Source organism: Danio rerio, chromosome 20 (assembly GCF_052040795.2).
Source record: "Danio rerio strain M-AB ecotype USA chromosome 20, GRCz13ab, whole genome shotgun sequence".
Lineage (NCBI taxonomy): Eukaryota > Metazoa > Chordata > Actinopteri > Cypriniformes > Danionidae > Danio > Danio rerio.
In genome coordinates, this window is record NC_141040.1 from 46,158,858 (window position 1) to 46,182,500 (window position 23,643).

At 36.0% G+C, this 23,643-nt stretch overlaps 1 protein-coding gene across 2 annotated transcripts in view; it reads left to right on the forward strand.

The window, feature by feature from the left end:
* Window positions 1–23,643, forward strand: part of cep85l (centrosomal protein 85L) — a 108,848-nt gene that overhangs the window by 79,486 nt on the left and 5,719 nt on the right. For both annotated transcript variants that reach the window (XM_087298763.1, XM_087298762.1), the window contains exons 4-11: window positions 8,223–8,308; window positions 9,603–9,720; window positions 13,145–13,342; window positions 15,727–15,879; window positions 16,741–16,895; window positions 19,062–19,179; window positions 20,343–20,393; window positions 22,359–22,466. In XM_087298763.1, the coding sequence (XP_087154889.1) occupies window positions 8,223–8,308; window positions 9,603–9,720; window positions 13,145–13,342; window positions 15,727–15,879; window positions 16,741–16,895; window positions 19,062–19,179; window positions 20,343–20,393; window positions 22,359–22,466 (987 nt within the window). The remainder of the gene's footprint in view (window positions 1–8,222; window positions 8,309–9,602; window positions 9,721–13,144; window positions 13,343–15,726; window positions 15,880–16,740; window positions 16,896–19,061; window positions 19,180–20,342; window positions 20,394–22,358; window positions 22,467–23,643) is intronic.

Consider the following 23,643-nt stretch of genomic DNA (forward strand, 5'->3'; position numbering starts at 1 on the left):
GATGTGTCCATGTCTGGTTTGCTTTGTTTCCCATAGCCATTACGAATAATACTTGTATTGGTACTTTACTGATTTTTCACTAGAACTTTTTAGTATGAAATTATAGTATATTATCATTTGTTATTGGTGGCACAGTGGCTTAGTGGTTAGCACTGTCAACCCACAGCAAGAAGGTCGCTAGTTCAAGTCCCGGCTGGGCCAGTTGGCATTTCTGTGTGGAGTTTGCATGTTATCCATGTGTTAATGTGAATCTGAGAGTGTATGGGTGTTTCCCAGTACTGAATTGCGGCTGAAAGGCCATCCGCTGCAAAAAACATATGCTGAATAGTTGGCAGTTCATTCCGCTGTGGCGACCTCTGATAAATAAGGGATTAAGCTGAAGAAAAATTAATGAATGAATGAATTTATTAAATTATATATATTATATTATATTATATTACATTATACTATAGGTTAAACCATACAATAAGGTTTTATTATTAGTAATGCATTTACTAACATGAAATTTAAAAAAAGCATTTATTAATCATAGTTCAACATTTTTACTAATGCATCAAAATCCAAAGTTGTGCTTCAGTTAATGCTTTATTTTGTTGAACTAACATTATCATTTATTAGTAAAAGCTGTAATGTATAGTTTGTTGTTTTTTCATGGTAGTAAATACATTGATTATTATTAACTAATGAAACCTTAAGCTGCGGTCGCACTGGACTTTTCTCCTCAAAGACTTCCTTTTAAATGCACGTGAATGCGTCAGACCGGAAACGCAAGCACCTGCGAAATCGCATCACTTGACAACGTGAGACCAATCGAGGACCAAAACATGATCTCTCTGAGCAGAAATTTAAAATATGGACCAATCGCTCGCTTTTTTTTTAATGTCTAATCATCTTGTTGAATCCCGCCTCTTTTCGCAGCACCGTACGACAGATTTTCACAAGCTCAAACTCGAGTGTGACTGCGGCATTATTGTTGTCTGGAATCCATTCAGGCCGTCAGATTCATTCACTGCACCTGCACAGCCCCAATCACCAGAATTCTAATCACCTTCACCTGCCGCTCATCACCCCGCTCCCGCTGTACAAGCCTGGCACATTCAACCATTCACTGTCAGATGTACTTGTGAGAACCTGAACTCATTTCTCTCCCAGCTCAGAATCCCTTACCAGTCGTTGTATCCTGTTTGCCTGTTCACCATCTGCCTGTTATCCCGCCTGTGTTCTTGTCCTTTAATTCCTGAACTGTGTTTGCAGCCATCGTCTTGTTTCATTTGCCACCCGAAATTAAGTTCTGTTTGTTTGGTTTTCTTCTGTTAAGTTGGTATTAATTATGTTTCTGTTCTGAACAACCTTCTTTACTGTTTGCTTAAGTTGTTATTAAAAATCTGTTCTTTCTGTTAATCCGTCTTTTTCTTCCCTCTGATTTGTTACAATTGTTATTATTATATTATATTATATTATATTATATTATATTATATTATATTATATTATATTATATTATATTTCCATTTCAGTCAAAACATTAACGTAAATTCAGTGCACAAAGCTTCACTATATGTGCGAAATTAGTTCAATCTTCATGTCCCACCCACACGTCCTGCTTCAATAGCGTGTCAAGTGATTTTATAGGGTGCTTAAATGTGTAGTAGCTAATAATAGAATCTACAAAGGAGGATTCTCCATTGTCAGATGAAGACCTGTTTAAAGTTGTTAACTCAGGGTGAACGAGGACCTTCAGGAGTTCAAATGAATCAATGACTCGTGATTCTGCACGTCTTTAGTCTCCTGAGGTTTGTGAGCTTTTAGAGTCTCTTGAGTTTAGAGAAACACAAACTCAACTCTGGAGAGCAGCTGGAGGAACAAGTTTAGACGAACTCCTCACTCATAAACCTTCCAGTTTATATAATGCCAATGCGTTTGGTAAACACACACATTTATTCCCACCAGATACCTTCTTGCCAAGAGAACAGGTGCTGTGTTCTTCATTGGGGAATTATGTGCTGCGATACTTGTATTTTTAGCTAACATTTATCATAACAATGAGGGAGATTTAGATTTTGGGAATCATTCCATACCTGCATTTATGACAGATTTACAGGGTCGTCAAAGTATCTTATGTAAGCATAAAGGTCTTGGTCTTGAATGGCATGATCCTTCTGGCATGTGGTGACAACAGCACCTAAAGACACAAGCCGGTGGAGAATGACGGCAATGTTCTGGCCTACATGCGCTTAAATCTTCAACACACAGACGCTCAGTTGGTTTTCTTCCATCTGTTCAGTTGCTTCAAGGAAGTCATTTGTTAATTAAGGGGGCTTTCACACCAATAGATTGATTTTTTTGTTCTAAATATTGATAAAAATGGTTACAGTGTTGCTTTTTGTTCTTTGTGTTTTCTCAGTGCAAAGTTAGTTAAAATAAGTCACATGAGTGTAAACTCTGATTTGGTCAGAGTTTGGTTTATTATCTTAGTTTTTATTTTCACTCAGCTGTTATGTCTTTTTTTTATTATTATTTTTACTTATGATGATGAAAAATTAGACATAAAAAAAATCATGGTTTGGGGTTACATTCAGTATGGGGGTGTGCGAGAGATCTGCAGAGTGGATGGCAACATCGACAGCCGGAGGTATCAAGACATTTGTGCTGCCCATTACATTACAAACCACAGGAGAGGGCAAATTCTTCAGCAGGATAGCGCTCCTTCTCATACCTCCACATCAAAGTACCTGAAAGCAAAGAAGGTCAAGGTGCTCCAGGATTGGCCAGCCCAATCACCAGACATGAACATTATTGAGCATGTCTGGGGTAAGATGAAGAAGAACACAAAGAATCTTGATGAACTCTGGGTTCCTGCAAGAACACTATCTTGGCCATTCCAGATGACTTTATCAAGAAGGTATTTAAGTCATTGCAGAAATGCATGGATTCAGTCCTCCAAGCTCACGGAAGTCATCAGACAGTATTTTTTTCACTTTCACATTCATCATAAAACACACGTTTACCAGTAGAAATTATATCCGCCCTACTTATCATTCTCTTATCTTGAAAATGCACTGTTTTAAAAAAAACATTTTCCTGTTTTTTTGTCAAGATTGTTGCAGTTTTGATTTAACCTGTCTGCATTTAAGTGTAGAAAAACAGGAAGAATTTTTTTTGTATGTTTGATTTAGTTTTTTAAGCAGAGTCTTTATTTAGATATATATATAATATGGTATATTTTATTGGTATATATACTATATAGTTGATCTGTTCCTTGCAGAAAATATTCAGCGGGTCGTCAAATTTAGGTTAAAACCATTAAAAATGCTGATAGAGACTTAACAGAGTAAAAAAACAAGACAAAAGCTAAAACAATACAAACCTAAAAATATAACAAAACAAAAAACTCTGAAAGTGTATTCATGTGTAATGACAAAATAATGACTCAAGGAGAAAGTACTGAACTACTGAAATGTATTTAATACTTTATATAAAAGTCTTTCTTGGTGATGGCAGCTTAACGATGCCTCTCATATCCAGAATGAAGTCACATGAATTGCTCAGGTCAAGTTTTTCACAGACTTAAACAGAGTGTTAAAATCTTGATGGTTCTGTGCGTCTCGTCGATCAAATCTGATCTTTAGTTTGTATTTTATATTGGATTCAAGTCAGGTGATTGGCTGGGCCATTCTACGGCTTGATTTTCTTTCTCTGAAAGCATTTGAGAGTTTCCTTGGCAGCGTTTTGGATCATTGTCTTGCTGAAATGTCCGCCTTGGTTTCATCTTCATCATCCTGATAATGTAGATGTTGGACTGAAGCAGCGATTATTCATTTACAGTGATGAAGGGCAGATGGTTGCTAAAGAACTACTGAGAGATTTTAGCTGCTGTCTGGGCTTTCACTGCTTTTCTACACCTCCTTGTCTTCATGTGTTCAATACTTTTTCCCTGCGTTATTTCATTTTATTACACATAAAGTATAAAGTAACTTAATTTAAAAAACAATTAGATTTGTTTTCTTTGCATATATGGATTTCATGTGAACATTTCAAGTGAACATCACCTTTAGAAAATATGTTTTTTTTACTGGGAAAGATTATGGCAGAACATTTTTACTTCATCTAAAAACCCCAATCACCAACTCATTCACTATAACTTTTGTCATAGAACCTACTGGACCCCACCCAGAAGACATCGTATCAATGCCTCCTTTAGTCCTTTCTGTGATAAATGTCCCAACCAGGAACTTGGATCTTTTTTCCATATGATGTGAGACTGTGAGAAAGTACAAAGATTTTGGAATGAGATATGTGTCATCTTATCAAAAATTATTGAATATCCTGTACCAGTGAATCCCTCTGTTCTATTACTGAGTGATGATTCTATGTTGAACCTTACCAAGCTACAAAAAGCTGTTTGGCTGGCTGGCTTAACTTCTGCTAAAAAATTAGTAGCGCAACATTGGCTGCCTCCACATAATTTGGACATGTACAAGTGGTTGGTACAACTTAAAGACATTATTATGTTGGAGTTATCCACAGCGCGAGTGAACCTGGTACAACTGAGTACATTACAGATCTGGGGCCTCATGTATCAACGCTGCGTACGCACAAAAACTTTGCGTACGGCAGGTTTCACACTCAGAATCGCTCACGTTTGGATTTACTAACGATGAACTGAACGTGGGAATGTGCGCAGCTCCACGCCAGCTTTATGGCTGGTGTACGCACATTTTTTGTGCGTGTCTGCTTTATTTCCATTGGCGACTCCTAGAGGCAGTTGTGTTAAATTCCTCTCTACAAAGTGTCTGAGCCTTGCAATGGCAGCTGTATGAGACGGGTTCATCTAGCAGGTATATAAAGTTTCCATACCATACAGTTGAGCAGCTAAACATTAAAGCACAATTTGCAGCGGTCGCCTGTTTTCCCAATGTAATCTGAGCTATCTACTGCACACACATTGCTACAAAGACACTATCTGAAGATGAATTTGCATACGTGAATCAGAAACATTTCCATTCAATAAATGTGCAAATAAAATATGATGCACAAACTTATTAATGATTCCTTATTGTCTTCTCGTGATAAATAGTAGGCAAAATCTGATATGTAGCGGGAGAAAAAAGAAAGAGTTCATCAGACGCTGGAACGTGTCAAAACATGTTAACCTGCGTCTTACGAGCTGCGCCACTGAGACTGTTAAGGGTTCTGAAACATTTTACACCTATAAACCACACTTTTTCTTTTTTAATTCACTCAGTGCGATGTTCAGACCCAACTGTGTTAACCGCATCAGCTAAACTCTCCCACTCTATTTTTTTTTATTTTGTTGTTAATTCCGGAGAACAAACTTGCAAATAACACCGTTTCCTCCGGTCTACCGCCGAAAGCAGCACCTCCAATTCACATTCTGTTCAAAGTTTCTCTTTTGGCTTGCTTTTGCCATTGCTTTTTCGTTGGGTTTTGCCAAAGTAGAGTCATTAGCATATTCATACGGGGGAGGAGGCAGGGAAGGGTTTTGTGCTTGTGCATGTTGCGCTCAGATGTACAAAAGAATATGCGTGAGATTCGGCGTACGCAGTGTTAAATACATCTGAATTTTTTTCTGCGTACGCACATTTACAGCTTTGTGCGTACGCAATGTTTTAGTACGATTTCCACGCAAGTCTTCGTACATGAGGCCCCTGGACTTTAGCTGCTGACAAAATCTCCTTGTTTATTGCACAAAGAAATGATCAGGATCCAGAATGATTGCCTTGCTTTGTATTATGATATTTGATACTGTATTCTGTTTTTGTTTTAATGTTAACTTCTATTCATTGGATACCCCAGTTTTACGAGATAGCAGGGGAGGGGGGTGGGAGTATTTGAATTGATATGTTTCATTATATAGTTTTTTTCAGCCTGTATGTTTTGTTAACAATTAATAAAAAATAAAAAAAGAAAGAAATATGTTTTCTGAGAAAAAAAGGTGATGTGTTCAATACTTTTTGTTATTATTATTATTATTTCTATAACCTGTTTTTGTTGAATCACTACCTATTTAAATGACTATATTGTGAAATAAAGCATTACTATACATTATAATAAAATGACTTCACAGAGTGAAATACGATTTTGGCCATACTGCCTCCAAAATACTGAATATTGCAGACCTTTAGTGTGCATGTTGCATTGACCAGTCTTGCAATACATTTTATGGTGCATTTACTTCATATTCACTGAGTTATTTTTATTTAGGTTGAAGTAATCCTGTGAGAGTGAGTTTATTGATCTGCTGTGTTTGTTTCTTCTGCCTGGTTATGAACTCCTCCTGTGCAGCGCCAGTTTTACCACACACACACACACACACACACACACTTTGTGGTGACTGGAGCCAGTTTGTTGTGTTGGCCACACGCTGACCGTTATAAATATCCTGGGCTATGTGAAGCGGTGAGGGAGGCCTGGCAGTGAAAGTGGCACCTGCTTCTTATCACCACGCAGTTTGTGCTGGGACGAGAATCTCTCCCGAGGCAAATAAAGGCATGTTTGCGGGCGCTCCAGTGCCACTGATATTGTGCCGCTTTTATAGGGTTGGCATTTTGTGAGGCTGGCCGCTGGTCAAGTCTGAGAAGTCGGGTCAGGGGGAACGATACGCACTATTTTAAAGGGTTGATGTAAATGCGGTTAATGCGTGTGATAAGTGCTTGTGTAATAGTTAGTCCTGCACAACCACATCAGTTGAATGTGTAGTCTAGTGGACGGCACGGATAAAATGTACCATACCAACATTCAGTCCACAAGTGCTGGAGTTAGAGAGATGTTCTGAGTCTCGACAGTTGTTCTTTTTCCAGAGATTCACTAACTATGAATATGCAGTGACTCTGGGGGCATATCATGATCAAAGTCAATTCATTTTGAAATAAATTCGTTGTAAAATAGTTCATTAGATCTTTCTTTTTTTAATGGAATAATTCAAGTTATTTATTGCAAATGAGTTTATTAATTTGGAATTAAAACATATTCATTTATAAACTCAAATCATTGAAATCAATTTTTATTGTTTTTAAATTATTCAAATGTCATGTTAGTTACAAACATTAAATTTATTTTGAAGTCTTCATTCATTCATTTTCTTTTCGGCTTAGTCCTTTTATTCATCAGGGGCCGCCACAGCGGAATGAACCGCCAACTTGTTGTTAATATCATTATATATCATTTTGTTGTTAATATTTACTTTATTCATGTTAATTTAAAAGTATAACTTTAAAAGTATTAACAATAAGCAACAAAATAAGCTGCAAAACCTTAATATATTTGATTATATTAAATTATTTCTTATTATATTTATAATTGTTAAATTATATTATTTTTTTTACATATAAAAATGTTAAAACTATTTAATTAAAAATATGTAACTATTGATTGGATTCAATTTATCAATTTATTTGAAATGATTAATTTTATTCATTAATTTTTAATTTATTAAAGTATTCATTGATTATGATTTTAACTTGAAGATGGGCATGAACCTGTATTCCCAGCGGACAAAATGTGGCTTATTAAACTAAAAAATATTGTGCTATTGGAACATTCTATAGCAAGAATTAACAGAGCTAAACCCCAAACAATCAAAGTAGAGTCTGAATTTGAGGAAAAATCTTCTATAATAACTATAGATAAACTAAAGAAAACTGAAAGATCAATATTATTATATTAGAGGTGTATAAAGGTCACGTCTCACCCCAGAGTTGTTTTTTCTTTTCCTGCCTATTGTTATTTATTTATTTATTATTTTAATTAATTTTGTATGTATTTTCATTTAATGCAAACCCTGGCGTTGTTCTGTAATAAATAAACAAGCACAATAAAAAATTATAAATTGCAAGTCATTCATTCAATAAATTTAAAATTATCCTTTACAAAACATTTAATAAAGAAAATAAATATTATAAAAGTAAAAGTATAAATACTAAAAGTATAAATTATGAGAAACTTTGTATGAAGTTATTTGGAAGTAGTATTAGTAAATTAATTTAATGTTTCTAAATATTTTTTCTAAAAGATATGTATTTAAAATATTTTTTATTATATTTTTTCATATTTTATTTGTGGAATTTAACTTAAAAAGTACATTTGAACTAAGTGACATCATCTGTGAGTTCCTCATCAATCTGACTCAGATTATGCTGATTACAGTAAGAACAGGCTGGCCATCAGATGAGGAGTCTAATGCTGTAATGATTGTGTTTTTGCAGATGTTGAGTGGAGCTTCGCTGCCGGTCAACACTCTGGTCAAGATTAAAGAGGGGCTCTTGAGACAGAGAGAACTGGAAATAGACCGGTGAGTTAGCAAACACTGTTTTACAGTCATTATCAAGGTGCACACAAAAAATAAGAGTAGGACTTAAAATATTTACCAAATGATGTTTAACAGAGCAAGGAAATTTTCACAGTGTGTCTGATAATATTTTTTCTTCTGGGTAAAGTCTTAATTGTTTTATTTTGGCTTGAATAAAAGCTGTTTTGAATTTTTTAGGACCATTTTAAGGTCAAAATGATTAGCTCCTTTGAGCTATATATTTTCAACAGTCTACAGAACAAACCATTGTTATACAATAACTTTACCCTAACCTGCCTAGTTAACCTAATTAAGCTTTTAAATGTCACTTTAAGCTGTATAGCAGTGTCTTGAAAAATATCTAGCCAAATATTATTTACTTTCAACATGGCAAAGATAAAAAAAAATCAGTTATTAGAAATGATTTATTAAAACTATTATGTTTAGAAATGTGCTGAGAAAAGCTTCTCTCCGTTAAACAGAAATTGGGAAAACAAATAAACGGGACAAATAATTCTGACTTCAACTGTATGTATTTAAATATGTAAAATGATGTGAATTGTATAATATTTACATATTATGCATTGAATATTTTATTACACAATATAATATTACATACATTTTCTACAATGTTAATATAAAAAAAAAACCCAATACTGTATTTAAAATTATGAGAATTGTATGATGTTTACATTACATGCATACATTTTATACAAAGTTTATGCCAATTTAACCCCAATGCATATATATTTTTATATGTAAAGTTGTGTGAATTATATGATATTTACATAGTATATTACATTGTTTACATACATTATATGCTATATTGTGTACGTAATAAAATATGTGAACATTATAAAATTCACATAGGTTTATATATATTGTATACATATGGGAAAACAATACAATTGCATGCAGCACATTTAACTGATCAGTACTATGACCTACCACAAGATGTCGCTGTGATTAATTCTCCAATCATGCTGCTGTGTTTAGTATGCTGAACTTGATCCAGCGATGTTTAACCACACTCTCTCCTATTCTACCTCAAACGCTGCTAATGTCCAAATCAAATGCAACAAGCGCACTTTCAAGTGTCATTACAAGTGTGAAAACACGAGGACAGTCAGCGGCTGCCTTCAGAAAACATGTCCCCTGCTCTTAAAAGCCATTTTTTTCCAGTCTGCTGGTTATTAAAACGCCTGCTCTGCATGGAAAGGCTCCGAAGCTGCAGACTGTAAACTCCAATAAAATCAAAGTGAATATTGAGTGTCTGTTTCTGCTCTGCAAATCCTAGGCAAAAGCAGCAGATCCTTCAGCTTCATGCCAGAATCAGGGAAAACGAGATAAGGGCACAACAAGTCCTCCAGAACCAGAGAGGGCGCTATGAGGACTCATATCTGCTCAAAGCAAAGGTTTGTCTTGTATTCAGATGTACACATTGCTTACTGTACTGTTACTGTACTGAAGTAGTAGTGGCTGCCTAAATTAAACAGGAGGTTCAATCAACAAGAAACTTTTGCCATTATTTACTGCCCTCAGGTTATTTCTTTCTACTGCGAAACACAGAAGATATGTTGATAGATACCGCTAGTCTAATTGTTATGGTTTCATTGGACATAAAAGAGTAAGAATCAATGGCAACTGAAGATTTTTCACCAACATTACATTATTTCTGTGTTATTTTTGGTTATTTTATGTTGTTGTTTTTTTTATATCTAACAATATTATTATTGTTAATAATAATTTATATTAATATTGTTAATTTCGTAACAATATCCTGCCCATTGACTACAGATGTAAATTAGCTTTATAGCTAACACAGGCTCAACATGACATGCTGTACAGTGTCCCTGAATAAACAAATAAATAAAAACAAACAAAAATATTACTTAAAGTATGATCATGTAAAGTTAACACAGTCTCCACCACAATGTCATACAATATGATATAATACTTTAAATAACATTACCTATTACAACATTTTCTAATGTAATTTCGTTAATGAAAATATAGTTGTTAATTGTTAGTTCATGTTAACTCCATGTTAGACCACATAGGAAAGCTAGGTTGCTGCCGGCAGTGGTGTTTGTGAGACGAGCAGGGGGTGCTCAACCTGTGGTCTGTGTGGGTCCTAATGCCCCAGTATATTGATGGGGACTCTACATCATCTTTCGGATGAGATGTTAAACCGAGGCCCAGACTCTCTGTGGCCATTAATAATCCCAGGATGTTCTTTGAAAAAGAGTTGGGGTTTAACCCCGGCATCCTGACCAAATTTACCCGCTGGCCTCTGTCCATCATGGCCCTCCTAACCATTCCTATATCATAACTGGCTTAATCAGGCTGTCTTCTCTCCAACAATCAGCTGGTGTGTGGTCTTGTGCAATATGGCTGCCGTCGCGTCATTCAGGTGGATACTGCACACTAGTGGTATATGATGAGATTCCCCCCAATGTGTAAAGCGTTTTGAGTATCCAGAAAACAATATATAAATGTAAGAAATTATTATTATTATTATTATTATTATTAAGTGACTTTGCAATAACTGATGTTAACAAGTATGACTTTGGATTTTAATAAGGCATTAGTAAATGCTGTACTATGATTAATAAATGCTCTACAACTATTGTTTATACTCTTGTTAGACATTAACTAATGAAACTTTATTGCAAAGTGCATTATTTTTATTTTATATATTTAAATCTGAGGTTAATTATCCAGTGCTGTTCTTCTAGTGGCTATTAGGGTCATGCAAAGTGATATTCAATCCAAGACTGTTTTAATATGGTTATTTTTACAATATTATTTTAGGTGTTAGATTATTAATATATACTGTAAGCACAACAGCAGCCTGTTTTAGCGTTCGTTAGATGTCATGTAAATTCAGCATTTCAGACAATTTGAACTTTGTCTTAAACCTGAAGAAACTGTCCTTTTTTGATTCTTGCAAATGTATCCAAACTAAAAAAGTACAATCGTAGTTAAATTTTGACATGTTATGACTGATTTCCATCTTGCACTCTACTATATACTAACAACTATTATTATAAAGGCACCTCATTATACAGGTATCACTTTAAAGGCTGTATTTTTGTCTTGTGCATTTTAATTGTTGTTTTGTTCATTGATTGTTGTTTTTCACTTGTGCGTTTTTTTTTTTTTTTCCTCCTTCAACTAAACCTTTTTATATTTTTCTGACAAATGCTTTTATGTTTGTCTTACTTTTGTACAAGTATAAATTTAACAACCACAGTTACAGTCAGAGCTTGACATCAACTTTTTTTTATCACCAGCCCCTGTAGCTTGTAGTTGTTCCATCATTACTAGCCACTCGATATTTTTACTAGCCACAATTTTGCTGTTGGAAAAAATTGTTTTCTATGCATAAAATTGAACTTTGGCATGCTAAAAGGCATGCACTAAATTCCAGGGGTTTCATTACCACGACGTAAAATGGGCGTGGCTCGGTCGGTGTTTGGGAAACGCCCCCTTTAAAAAAAAAAAAACTGAGGGGTCACCGATCATGCGCAGTAGAGGTTCTTTTTTAGCGCGGTCATTTCAAACAGGATGATTATGGATAAAGAACCTACTGAAACCCCTGAGATCAGGACAGGTATCTGATGACCTGAGAGGTATCTTAAGTTAATTTGTTTAATATAGCACATTGACTTCACATGAAACACCTGCGATCAGGACAGCTATTTTGTACTGCATATAAAAGGCATTGGACATGAAACCCCTGCGAATACGTACAGGTATCTGAATGAAACGGCTGTTGTCACAATCTGCGCATGATCCGTGACCTATGAAAATTCACAGATAGGCCACGCCCACCCGATGACGTAGTAGCGGTTACGCTGTACTGAAACCCCTGGAAAAAAGTGCCTGCCCATGCTAAAATGACTAGATTTAGATTTTGTGTTATGTCCACATGCCTCCTCATTCATTTCACATTTATGTTTGTTATATGTGACCCTGCTCAACAAGCATGAGCAAATGGGTTCTGCATTCAAATAGTGTCACTTTTCAGGCCTTAACACTGAGGATTTGTCCATTTTTTTCTTTAGCCACATAAAAAAAAAATAATAATAATAATTCTTCACCCAAAATAACTGTAAGCAAACGAAAGCAGGTGAATAACATACGTGTGTGTGATAATGAAAGGATGATCAAGTGCACACAGTTAACTTTAGGCTCCTTAATATTCTGTTCAAAGCAAGTTTAAAGTGAAAAAAGACATTCAAAAAATCTGGAGCTCTTGAAAGCAGCAGAACTGTGGATGCACGGGCGTCGCTTTTTCTCCAGTCTGTTTCAAAGAGAACTGATGGCACCTGTTGCGTTTCACTGCACATGTGATCATCCTCTCATTCAGTATATAGCCAGCAGCCTACCTGTTTTCTTTTGCATCTCTTACGCTGGCCTTAAACTCAGATTTTAAAGACAACTAAAGCTTAAATCTGACTTTAACCAGCCAAAGTGGCAAGTGGGAGTGACTGTATAACCTGCCACAGCTGAAATCTACCTGCATTTGACGGGTGTTAATGTCAAACCCTGGTTACAGTATATGTATTTCATTTGAATACATTCATATATAAATGTACAGATACTTCTGTGTAAATCACTCCGTATCGTGAAACAGAATTCCCTTGTTTTTATTTTTATTTTTTAAGTATTTTTCAGCAAGATACTTGCGCTTTTGAATTTAGAAAGATTTTCACAGTTTCTGTACTTGAGTAGCAAGTCTTTTTGCATCCCTGCTAATATTGAATGAAAAAGGGAGAATATGTTTATAATGTCATTCAAAAGCTCACTTACCTGCATGTTTTCATGTTTCAGGACTCTCCATATGACAGTCCGGTGTGCGGCCAGAGCCCGAAGTCTCACCTGCCGGATCGAGTGAGTCCCCTGTGCTGTGAAAATGGAGAGCTGGGCCGAAAATTAGCCGCATCAGAGCTGGAGGTCATTCACCTCAGCGAATTTCTCAAACAAAACACACAGAAATACACAGAAGACATCAAGAAACTGGAGGAGAAGGTGAGGAAGACAAATCTTAAGCTGCCTTTAACTGCATATGACAGGTCAGACTGGAAGTCACTCATTTCCAACGGAGAGTAGATTCAGATCCGAGGAGATTAGTAGTTAAAAATCTAAAATAATAATAATAATAATTTTTTTTTGTTCATTTTTGTATCAGAAAATCCTATATTAAAAACACATTTCTATTCATAAATGAGGAATGTAAAATAATACATTTTATTTTATTTTTTTCCAAATTCCCTCCAAAATTTTTAGTGGTCTATGAATTTCTAGTGTTCATTCTTTCATTCATTCAACCAATCATGGAGAATGCACAGAGAATAAAGGCTCTTGCTTTTGCACTCATTCATTTTTGGCACCACAAGAATCAGCTTCTCTCCCTAGGTCCACGACAAAACTGAAAATTATTGTCGGCTGCCACAATGGGGTGGATTTTTAAGTCGTGTTCAAATGTTGTGTGCAGCGGCTTTATCTTTAACTTCTAAAGGCTCACGGTAGCAAAATGTCTCTTTTTTTACCTCTATTCATTGATAATAGCCAGTTGTTGTTCTCATCAGTTTCAGTTCTGTATGAAAGGATTGGTGATGGTTTATTAATAACAAAAATTCACTCTGCAGAAAGTATACTTCAGATTTTTACATATGCGTTAAAGTTGCATGGTTCATGTGCAGGGCTAAACAGAATCATTTTTTGGTCAAATCTGCAGATATATGCCCAATTAACAGTATAGTAACTCAAATTATAAAACACAAAATAAAAAAAGAATAACTTAACTTTAATTTACAACGCAATGTTCATTCATTCATTTTCCTTTGGCTTAGTCTCTTATTTATCAGGGGTCACCACAGTGGAATGAACTGCCAACTATTCAATCATATGTTTTACGCAGCGGATGCTCTTCCAGCTGCAGTCCAGTACTGGGAAACATATACTACGGCCAATTTAGTTTCTTCCATTCACCTGTACCGCATGTCTTTGGACTGTGGGGGAAACAGGAGCACCCAGAGGAAACCCATGTGAACATGCAAATTCTACCCAGAAATGCCAATTAGCTCAACCCACACTCGAACCAGCAACCTTCTTGCCGTGAGGCGACAGTGCTAACCACTGAGCTGCCATGCCTCTCTAAATGCAATATTTTACAATGCAAATCCAATTCGATCCACTTGTTTGGTTAACAAAGCAAGTCTCTCATATTATATTTACTAAAAGACAGAAAATATTACTTTACAAACTTTATCATACATAAACTAATATCCAATTGTTTATTTATTGTATTTTATCACTGAAATAAATATATAAACAAATATTTACACACATTGAAAAAAAAAATAAATAGACTCGATGATGGTCATGTGATAATAGCCCCTTTCACACAGTGATACCGGTTAATATCCGGAAAATTTCCAAAACTACTTTACCGGTATATTCAAAAAAACGCTGTTCACACAGGCGAGGACGTTACGGAATTTTTCCAGAAAAGAGCATTTACACATCCATCGCAAAATGCCGGTAAATTCTGACATCATTCACCAGAAATGACCTCTAAACGGCTGCGCTTGTGTTTGTAAACATTTGACTACATTACAAACTCTTCATGGATGGATCAGTATTGAGTACAACTCCAATGAAAACATAGGGAAACACTTTCGCATGTCGAGATGTTCATGATATGTGTGTGTGTGCTGGCGCTATGGGCGCTCACGGGCACACGCAAAGCTTGAAGGTAAACAAACAACGGATTATCATAAACATTTTATCGATAATTATTTACACAGCATTAAGAAAGAACATAGAAACATTATCTGACTAACGTCTAGCAGCTAAAGGTGTCTGGAAAAAATATTCAAAGGCTTTTATTCTCATAAACCGCGCGCACGTGAATGCGCCTGACTGTTCTGATTGGCTAAAGCAGGTGTCTCACGTCAGCCCGTTCTAGACGTGGACGCGCTTATTACGGCAATCTTCCTTCTGCATTCACACAGCGCAACATTCTGGCAAATTACCGGTAATGTTACAACTTCTCTTTCCGGAAAATAGCCAGAACGAATTTACCGGTATTTTCAAAAAGGGCCTGTTCACACATACAACCTTTCCGGAAAATTGCCGGTAATTTTCCGGAAAGGTCTGTATGTGTGAAAGGGGCTAATGACATGACGGTGGATGTAGTACGTCCCAATTGTAGGACCTACTTGATTAGTACAGTATGTGATTTCGGATGCAGAACATTGTTTAGTTTTAAAACAAGATATTTTATGGCTTGTTAGGAGGGAAAAACGGATGAATGGGTCTAGTGTGCAGATGTGGAGGGAATGACAGAAATGGCTGTGAGTTTGACTGTGTAGCAGTTTTAACTCCTGTTTTGTCTGTTGTTTGTGTAGATGAAAACACGTGACCGCTACATCAGCAGTCTGAAGAAGAAATGTCAGCGTGAACAGGAGCAGAATAAAGAGAAGCAGCAGCGCATTGAGACGCTGGAGAAATATCTGGCAGATCTGCCCTCGCTGGATGAGGTCCAGACACAAGCTCAACAGGTACACTGTGTTTGTGCGAGTGTACACCATAGTCAACATTTGAAGTAGATCATCAACTTTCATCAACGTTGTCCTGAAACTTTTGAACACCACCCATTTTTGTCTCAGGGTGATTTTGAAAAACTAGCTTGATCCACAAATGTTCTTTCACTCATTCATTTTCCATCACACTGGTTGGTAAGTTGTAAGGTTTAAGCAAAATACAAGAAAAGCTTGAGCACAAGATAAACGCTAAATACGATTGATTTGTTTTTTAAAGGTAGTCTCATTATCTTAACGTGATTTTCTTCTCTGAACCTCAAAACTGGTGAGGATTTAACAGTGTATTACAATCTCCATCTTATTTCTGGTCCTCCTGATTATTATTCCAGCAAGTCAGATGCCACTTTTTTCTAGTTCACCAACTTCTCCAACTTTAAATCGGATTGTCAGCCACCAAAAATGAGAAGTGATGCTGGTTTGAGTTAATCAGGGCATAATTAACGTCTCATTTGAGTGGTAAACCAACAGATCAGTGGCAGTCCCTCCGGCGTCTGCTAATAGATCAGCGCAAACAGATGCTAATGTGACAGCAGGCGCTCTTCATTATGTTTGCGAATAATCTTATTTGAGGGTTATTTAATCATTGTTTCCTAGTGTGCACAACTGTAAGAGGATTAATATTATCTGACAGTCAACAACAAATGTTTGGGGTCACTTTTTTTTCTTGCCTGCTTAGCACTTATGCTGAATTTTGAGGCATCCGTTACTGAGATATGTACAGATCAATTCTGCAAAGTTTATATACACTCACTGGCCACTTTATTAGGTACACACATGTAGCGTTTCTGTACTCATCTCAGTCTGTGTGGTGTGTCACAGCTGCAGGACGTGCAGGAGAAGCAGAAGACGCTGGAGGAAAGCGTGTCTCAGCTGCAGAAAAGCCTGGAGGAGAAGCAGAGCCTGCTGCTGGAGAAAGACGCCCTCATCGAGACTCAATCCAAGAGGGAGAAAGAGCTGGTGGCTACTGTCCAGAGGTACTGCACTTCCACACACTTGACTGCTTTCCATTCTCAAACAGACTTAAGGCTCACACCGAACGTGTCTCTGCTTCTAAAAACACAAGAGTCAGGCCTGTTTAATCCCCAAAATACTCTGTTAAGATCAAAGTTAGATCTAATCCTTACTGTCCCCTTTGTTACACATCTTACATTGGCTCCTACTTGCATTTGTTTTGGGAATGGCCACTGTCGGTTCTTGTTTGGTAATATGTATGCTCTACTTTTTTGGATTTCCTACATGTAGACATAACGCGATCCCTTACTTCTTCTTGACTCCATTTTACAACTGAACGCTCATCTAAAAAGGAGCTTAACTGCTGCTAAAAAGATTATTTTGAAATAGTGGATTGAACCATCCACTCCCCCAAATTTTACTACCAGAATTAATGGCGCAAAAGACAATACTATTTAAAGCTGGACCTATATTTCTGCAATGTTGCTTGACATTATATACTGTATATATTAATCTTATATATCAGAAAGTCTGAATTTTAGTTAATTTTACATATAATTTAAACTTTTTCTTTGCAAGTGGATGGTTTCATGGCATCTACTTGTGTATATAGTTTACATGTACGCATGTTTCATAATTGTAATAAAACATTGATCTTTAAAAATGTGAGAGTCAGCGCTCAGAAATATTTTCCAGAGCAATAACAGCGTTATGAATGTGACATTTGCAGTAAAAACTATAGTATAAAGTATACAGTATGTTAACATTATATGGAAACATCTGTTTATGTTTTCCAAAACTACTAACCGCAGAGATATGGGATCAGAAAAATATAAATCTGTAAACATATTTTATATTTGAAATGAGGAAAATAAACATGTTTATATTGATGTGACCAAAAAACTTTTGAGTTTACAGCATACTTTGTAGAAATACTTTGTAGGATTAATGCTAACTAAAAAGGATGAGAGTTGACTCATTATAGAACAAAAATCATTCATTTTATTTTATTTTACATTTTTGCATTTAAGGGAAAAAAGCTGCATGTGATGGATGTGACATGTCTCCATTTTGGATATGACAGATGTGAATATGGCACTTGTGTGACTTTGGTAAATCAAATATAACTGGTTGAAAACATTGACAGAGACATTTTTGCAGTACTGTAAAGTACAAGCCCAAGCAAACTACATTATAAAAGGGTTTTGCTATTTTGGTGAAAACCTTTTTTTCCATGAGAATATTGATATTTACATGGAATTTCTGAAATTGATCATAAAGCATGAGGGTATCCAGACAGAGCCACAAAGCGCCTATAAACCGAAACTTGCACCGAAACCCCGCCTCCGCGTTATTCTGATTGGTCCACTGTTGTTGAACTGACAGTGAAGTAATGAGCTGCTCTGCATGATCTGATCTTTTTGCTTGATACGGCATCTAAAAAACGCAGCTCTTGAAAAGACGTGACCATAACGGTCGCACACATCAAGCTCGTTTACATTGAAAAACTTATGTTGTTTTTATGTGATATGTATTGAGATTAGTATAACATTTCAACAGCTTGAAAGCACTAAATTGAATGACTTACAGTAGGTTGGGCTAATTTAGTGTTTCCCAACACTGTTCCTGGAGGCACACACACACATATATATTGGATGTCTCCCTAGTCTGACCCATTAACTTTTAAAGGTTTTTGTCTCTTCTTATGTTTTGATGAGTTTATTGAGGTGTTTTTGAGTTGGAAGAGGTTGAGATGTGTACTGTTGGTGTGCCTTCAGGAACAGGAAACACTGGGCTAATTAACCCATTTAATCCATTTATTCTTGTAGTTTAAACTTTTTGCCCAAATTTTATACTTTGTACTTCTACTCCAAAAAAGATACAGCTTTGATATATACATGAGCTGGCATGTCAAACTCAGTCCCTGGATGGCCGCAGCCCTGCACGGTTTAGTTCCCTCCCTACCTCAACACACTTACCTGGAGGTTTAAAACAAGCCTGAAGAACTCAATTAGTTTGATCAGGTGTGTTTAATTAGGGTTAAAGCTAAACCGTGCAGAGCTGCGGCTCACCAGGAACTGAGATTGACGCCTGTGATGTAGAGTGAAGAGCAGTTGAGATTTCCCTCTGTGCATTGTTTGATTTCTCTTGTATTGAATGATGGAGTTGTGTGAAACTTCTGTTTGTAGTCTTCAAGAGAAGGTGGAGAAGTGTTTGGAGGATGGAGTTCGGCTGCCCATGCTGGACCTGAAGCAGCTGGAGAGAGAAAACACTCGCCTGCTGGAACAACAGAGCCACAATAGCCTGGTACAGCCTCCCATCATGCACTTCTTCACATTCACTAGCTCGGTTCTTATACCAGAAGTAATCTTTTCAGAGTTTGCTTTCTATCGCATTGTTAGAGCAGCTGACTGTAGTGTTGGTTACAAGCAGTAAACAAGGGAAGCATAAAGCTGCGGTCACACTAGTGTTTGTGCATGCAAAATTCTGCCATATGGTGCTGCGAAAAGGGGCAGGATTAAACAAAATGATTAGACATTAAACAAAGCGAGCGATTGCTATATATTTTCCATTAGTATCTGTCCAGAGAGGTCATGTTTTGATCCCCGATTGGTCTCATGCAGTCACATGATACGATTTCGCAGGTCAGAGTTCACCAAGCTTGAACTTTCCAACAGTGAACTGCGAAAACTTTGGGACTTTGGGTTTCCGGTTTGACACATTCGCGTGCTTATGAATGGAAGTCTATGGGGAGAAAAGTGCAGTGTGACCACAGCTTTAAACAGACAGCTGATTGGTCACATGGGTATGTTTGCTACGTCTGAGTTTATTCAGCAAATGTGTTTCCAGCTTCCATTAATCCCTTTAACCTTTTCTCAAATTCAAAAACACTTCAAGCGAGCATAAAAAAAGGCCTTTTTTTGGCAGATTAATTGATTTTTGTTTGAAATTTGCCATTGTATCACTTGTTTCTCATGCAATACTTCAACATGCACATTAAGACAAGCTGATGGAAACCCAGTTACTGCTACAGCACTGATCAATTGTTGATTTTATGTCTTACAGTACACTATTTTTACATACACCGTACCATGAATCTAAACAACTGATAAAATATCTAGCATATACTGCCTAGAGCTCAGTGGTTTTTTTAGTACCAAAGGCACATTCCTATGGACACAAATAAAAGTAAACCACCGTTTTTACAAAAAATGCTTAAAGACCAATATTGATTTGATTTTACCAATATTGAATGGGTTTCATTGAGGCTGGAAGGACATCCGCTGTGTAAAACATATGCCGGAATAGATGGCGATTCATTCCGCTGTAGCGAGCCCTGATAAATAAGGGACTAAGCTGAAGGAAAATGAATGAATGTTTCTTTCAAGCCAAGGAAAAAAATCCATTATAAACTTAAATTGTTGTAAACACTAACGTTTGGAATTATTCACTGTGTTTTTTTTTTTCAGCTGATTGACAGTCAGAAGCAGCAGGTGGACAAGCTCACTCTGGAGATGACGGTAAGACCTATATTTTTGCATGAGCTCCATATTTTCATTATATAAAGCTGTATGAGCCATAACTAATATGATGGCACAAAACAGTTTTTTATGGTTCTGTATTGTGAAGAGAAAGTCGGAAGTATAAGATCAAAAAGTTGCAGTTAACCTTTTTTTTAATCATTTTAATTCATGGTGGAAATGGAAATATACATCTATACAGCACTTGTATCAAGTATGAGCTCCAAGTTCTAACATTATAAAATATAAAATATATTTATTTATTATAAATAAACTATAGTGCACAGCTTAAATGAGTACACTCCCTTTAAAATGAGAAAATAAAGATCCATTTCTCAGTAAATATAGACAATATATTTTGCTGCATTTAGACCAAGCAGTTTTATTAAACCGTTTTATTTATTCAAATAAGACTGTAGTCATTGAACATAATTAGAAGTAAAAGGATAATACATTTGAAAAAATAAGGAATTACAAACTGTAATTATTCTCTTAATTTTTCCTCTTTATTTTTTTATATATATTTTCCTAATAGATTAATTGGTGTGTACTAATTTTTGCACCGTGATCTTAAGTTATTTTTTTTAAATAGTGCTAATATTGGCCTGTTACTGAATTATCTATTCTATATACACAAATATCTGATGTTATTACATAGAATCGTAGAAAGTGTTGATTTAAATATCTGTAAAGGGTGTACTCATTTATACTGAGCACTAAATATATATATATATATATATATATATATATATATATATATATATATATATATATATATATATATATATACATACACACACACACACATACACATACACACACACACACACACATTTTGTATATAATTATAAATAAAATTGTGTATATAATCATAAGTGTACACTACCTGAGAAGGGTCTAGTTATCAATCCCAGTTGTAAGAGCAACAAATAATAACTTGACTTCTAGTTGATCATTTGGAAAAGTGGCAGAAGGTAGATTTTTTGGACGAATCTTCTGTTGAACTGCATCCCAATCATCACAAATACTACAGAAGACCTACTGGAATCCACATGGACCCAAGATTCTCACAGAAATCAGTCAAGTTTGGTGAAGGAAAAATAAATACAATACTCAATTGGGGTTACATTGAGTATGGGGGTGTGCGAGAGATCTGCAAAGTGGATGGCAACATCAACAGCCTGAAGTATCAAGACATTTGTGCTGCCCATTACATGACAAACCACAGGAGAGGGCAAATTCTTTAGCAGGATAGAGCAACTCATACAGTACTTTAGCTTCCACATCTTAGTTCCTGAAAGCAAAGAAGGTCAAGGTGCTCCAGGATTGGCCAGCCCGGTCACCAAAAATAAACATTATTGAACATGTGTGGTGTAAGGTGAATTCAAAGAATCTTGATGAACTCTGGGAGTCCTGCAAGAACGCTTTCTTTGCCATTCCAGATGACTTTATTAATAAGTTATTTGAGTCATTGCAGAGATGTATGGATGCAGTCCTCCAAGCTCATAGGAGTCATACACAATATTGATTATTTTTCCTCTGCACCATGACTTTATATTCTATACTGAACATTATTTCTGTTTAGTGACAAGACTTTAGTCTAAGCAAAGTCAGACCTTACTGTCCTAATTAAATTACTAAAAATCAAGGCATGATCATATTTTATTTTGATAAAATAAGTGTAATCTAGAGACCTTTGCATTTCATATAAGGCCCTTCTAACACCAAACGATCAGCTAGAAGTCAAGTTATTATTTGTTATTCCTAAAACTTAAAATAGGCGAAAAGACTTTTGTCAGGTAGTGTAGATCAAATAAAAGTGTGATGTATGCTTTATTATAAACTTTATTCAGATTTATATTTTTGTCTTACAGTCTAAAGACTCAAAACTGTTCAATCAAATTCAAATTCCTCCACATGTCAGGCTTCACAGGGTTTAATGCACTAATATCCACCTTATTTCAGGCTCTGGAGAAGAAGCTTCAGCGGGAGAGAGGGATCACACAGGAGCTCCGCAAGCAGCTGTTGGAGCGTGAGGAGGAACTGGACACGCTCTCCACCACTCTTAAACAGGTACAGCACTCTAAAACCACCTGCTACAGGACTCTAAGATTCCGCTGAGACTTTTTAGTCCGACATGATACAGATGAGGCCTGAAGTGAGAGGCTTGATTGAAGGCTCATTTTTGTGCCATTAAATTCCCCATCCTGCTTTTGATGGCAGTGGAGTCATGAATAACCCAACTGGCCCTCAGCGCTCCATTAGCATTCAGGACATCATTTTTCAGCACGCCGTCTCAAGGTGAGCGAGAGCAGAGCGATTCACTGAGCCGCAGTCATGCGTGATACTGACACACACTTTCACACTGACAATGCCGTACATCATACTGCTGACACGGGGACGTATGATTATTAGAAGCACACGCAGGTATGAAAGAGACCATGCAAAGTATGATGATGTCAATTCAGTACAAAAATACACGAAACAATAATATTAGTTATTTTTTATGTATTATCTTTCAAAATAATATTTATTTCAGAGACGCAAAGCTGAAAACTTACAGCATCATTACTTTTCAGCATCATTTTGCTTATTTCCACCACAGTATAAAAATAAAACTCTAAGGTAATGGCAACATTATCTCTCACAAAATATCTTTATATCTTGCAATCCTGGATTTTTTATCCACAGAATTGTGAGAAATCTCTTAAGTGTAAGATAAAACTTACAGTAACACTTTTCTTTCTTAAGGCATTATTACACTTCTATGAATTCACTGATTATTTATTTGTTATCTATGATTGATTGATTACTAATGAAAAACAGTTGTGACACTTTGTTACGGTTTAATTAAGTTGTCTAGGGAAAATAAACGTAACACTTATAATATTTAATTATTACTGAGTAGATGGATGGAATATACACCAGGACACAAAATTTACATTCAATTCGTTTATTCCTCTTACGAGGAGAAGAAAAATGAAGCCAACAAAACATGTGTGCGCTTTGTACAATGTATATATAATAAGAAGAAGAAGAAAAAAAAGAAATACAATCAAATGTTTTAGGGGAAAAAGGAACTAGAGTGGCGCCAAAGCAAAGAACTAAACAAAACCCAAAGCCACCTAAACTAGAACACAAGATTCCTCTTTAAACTTACTAATAAAAATCTAAATGTGAAAAAGAAACCGAAATCTTCAGCGTTTGCGACGCCACACCTAAACTCCCTGAAATAATAAGCAAAAATACA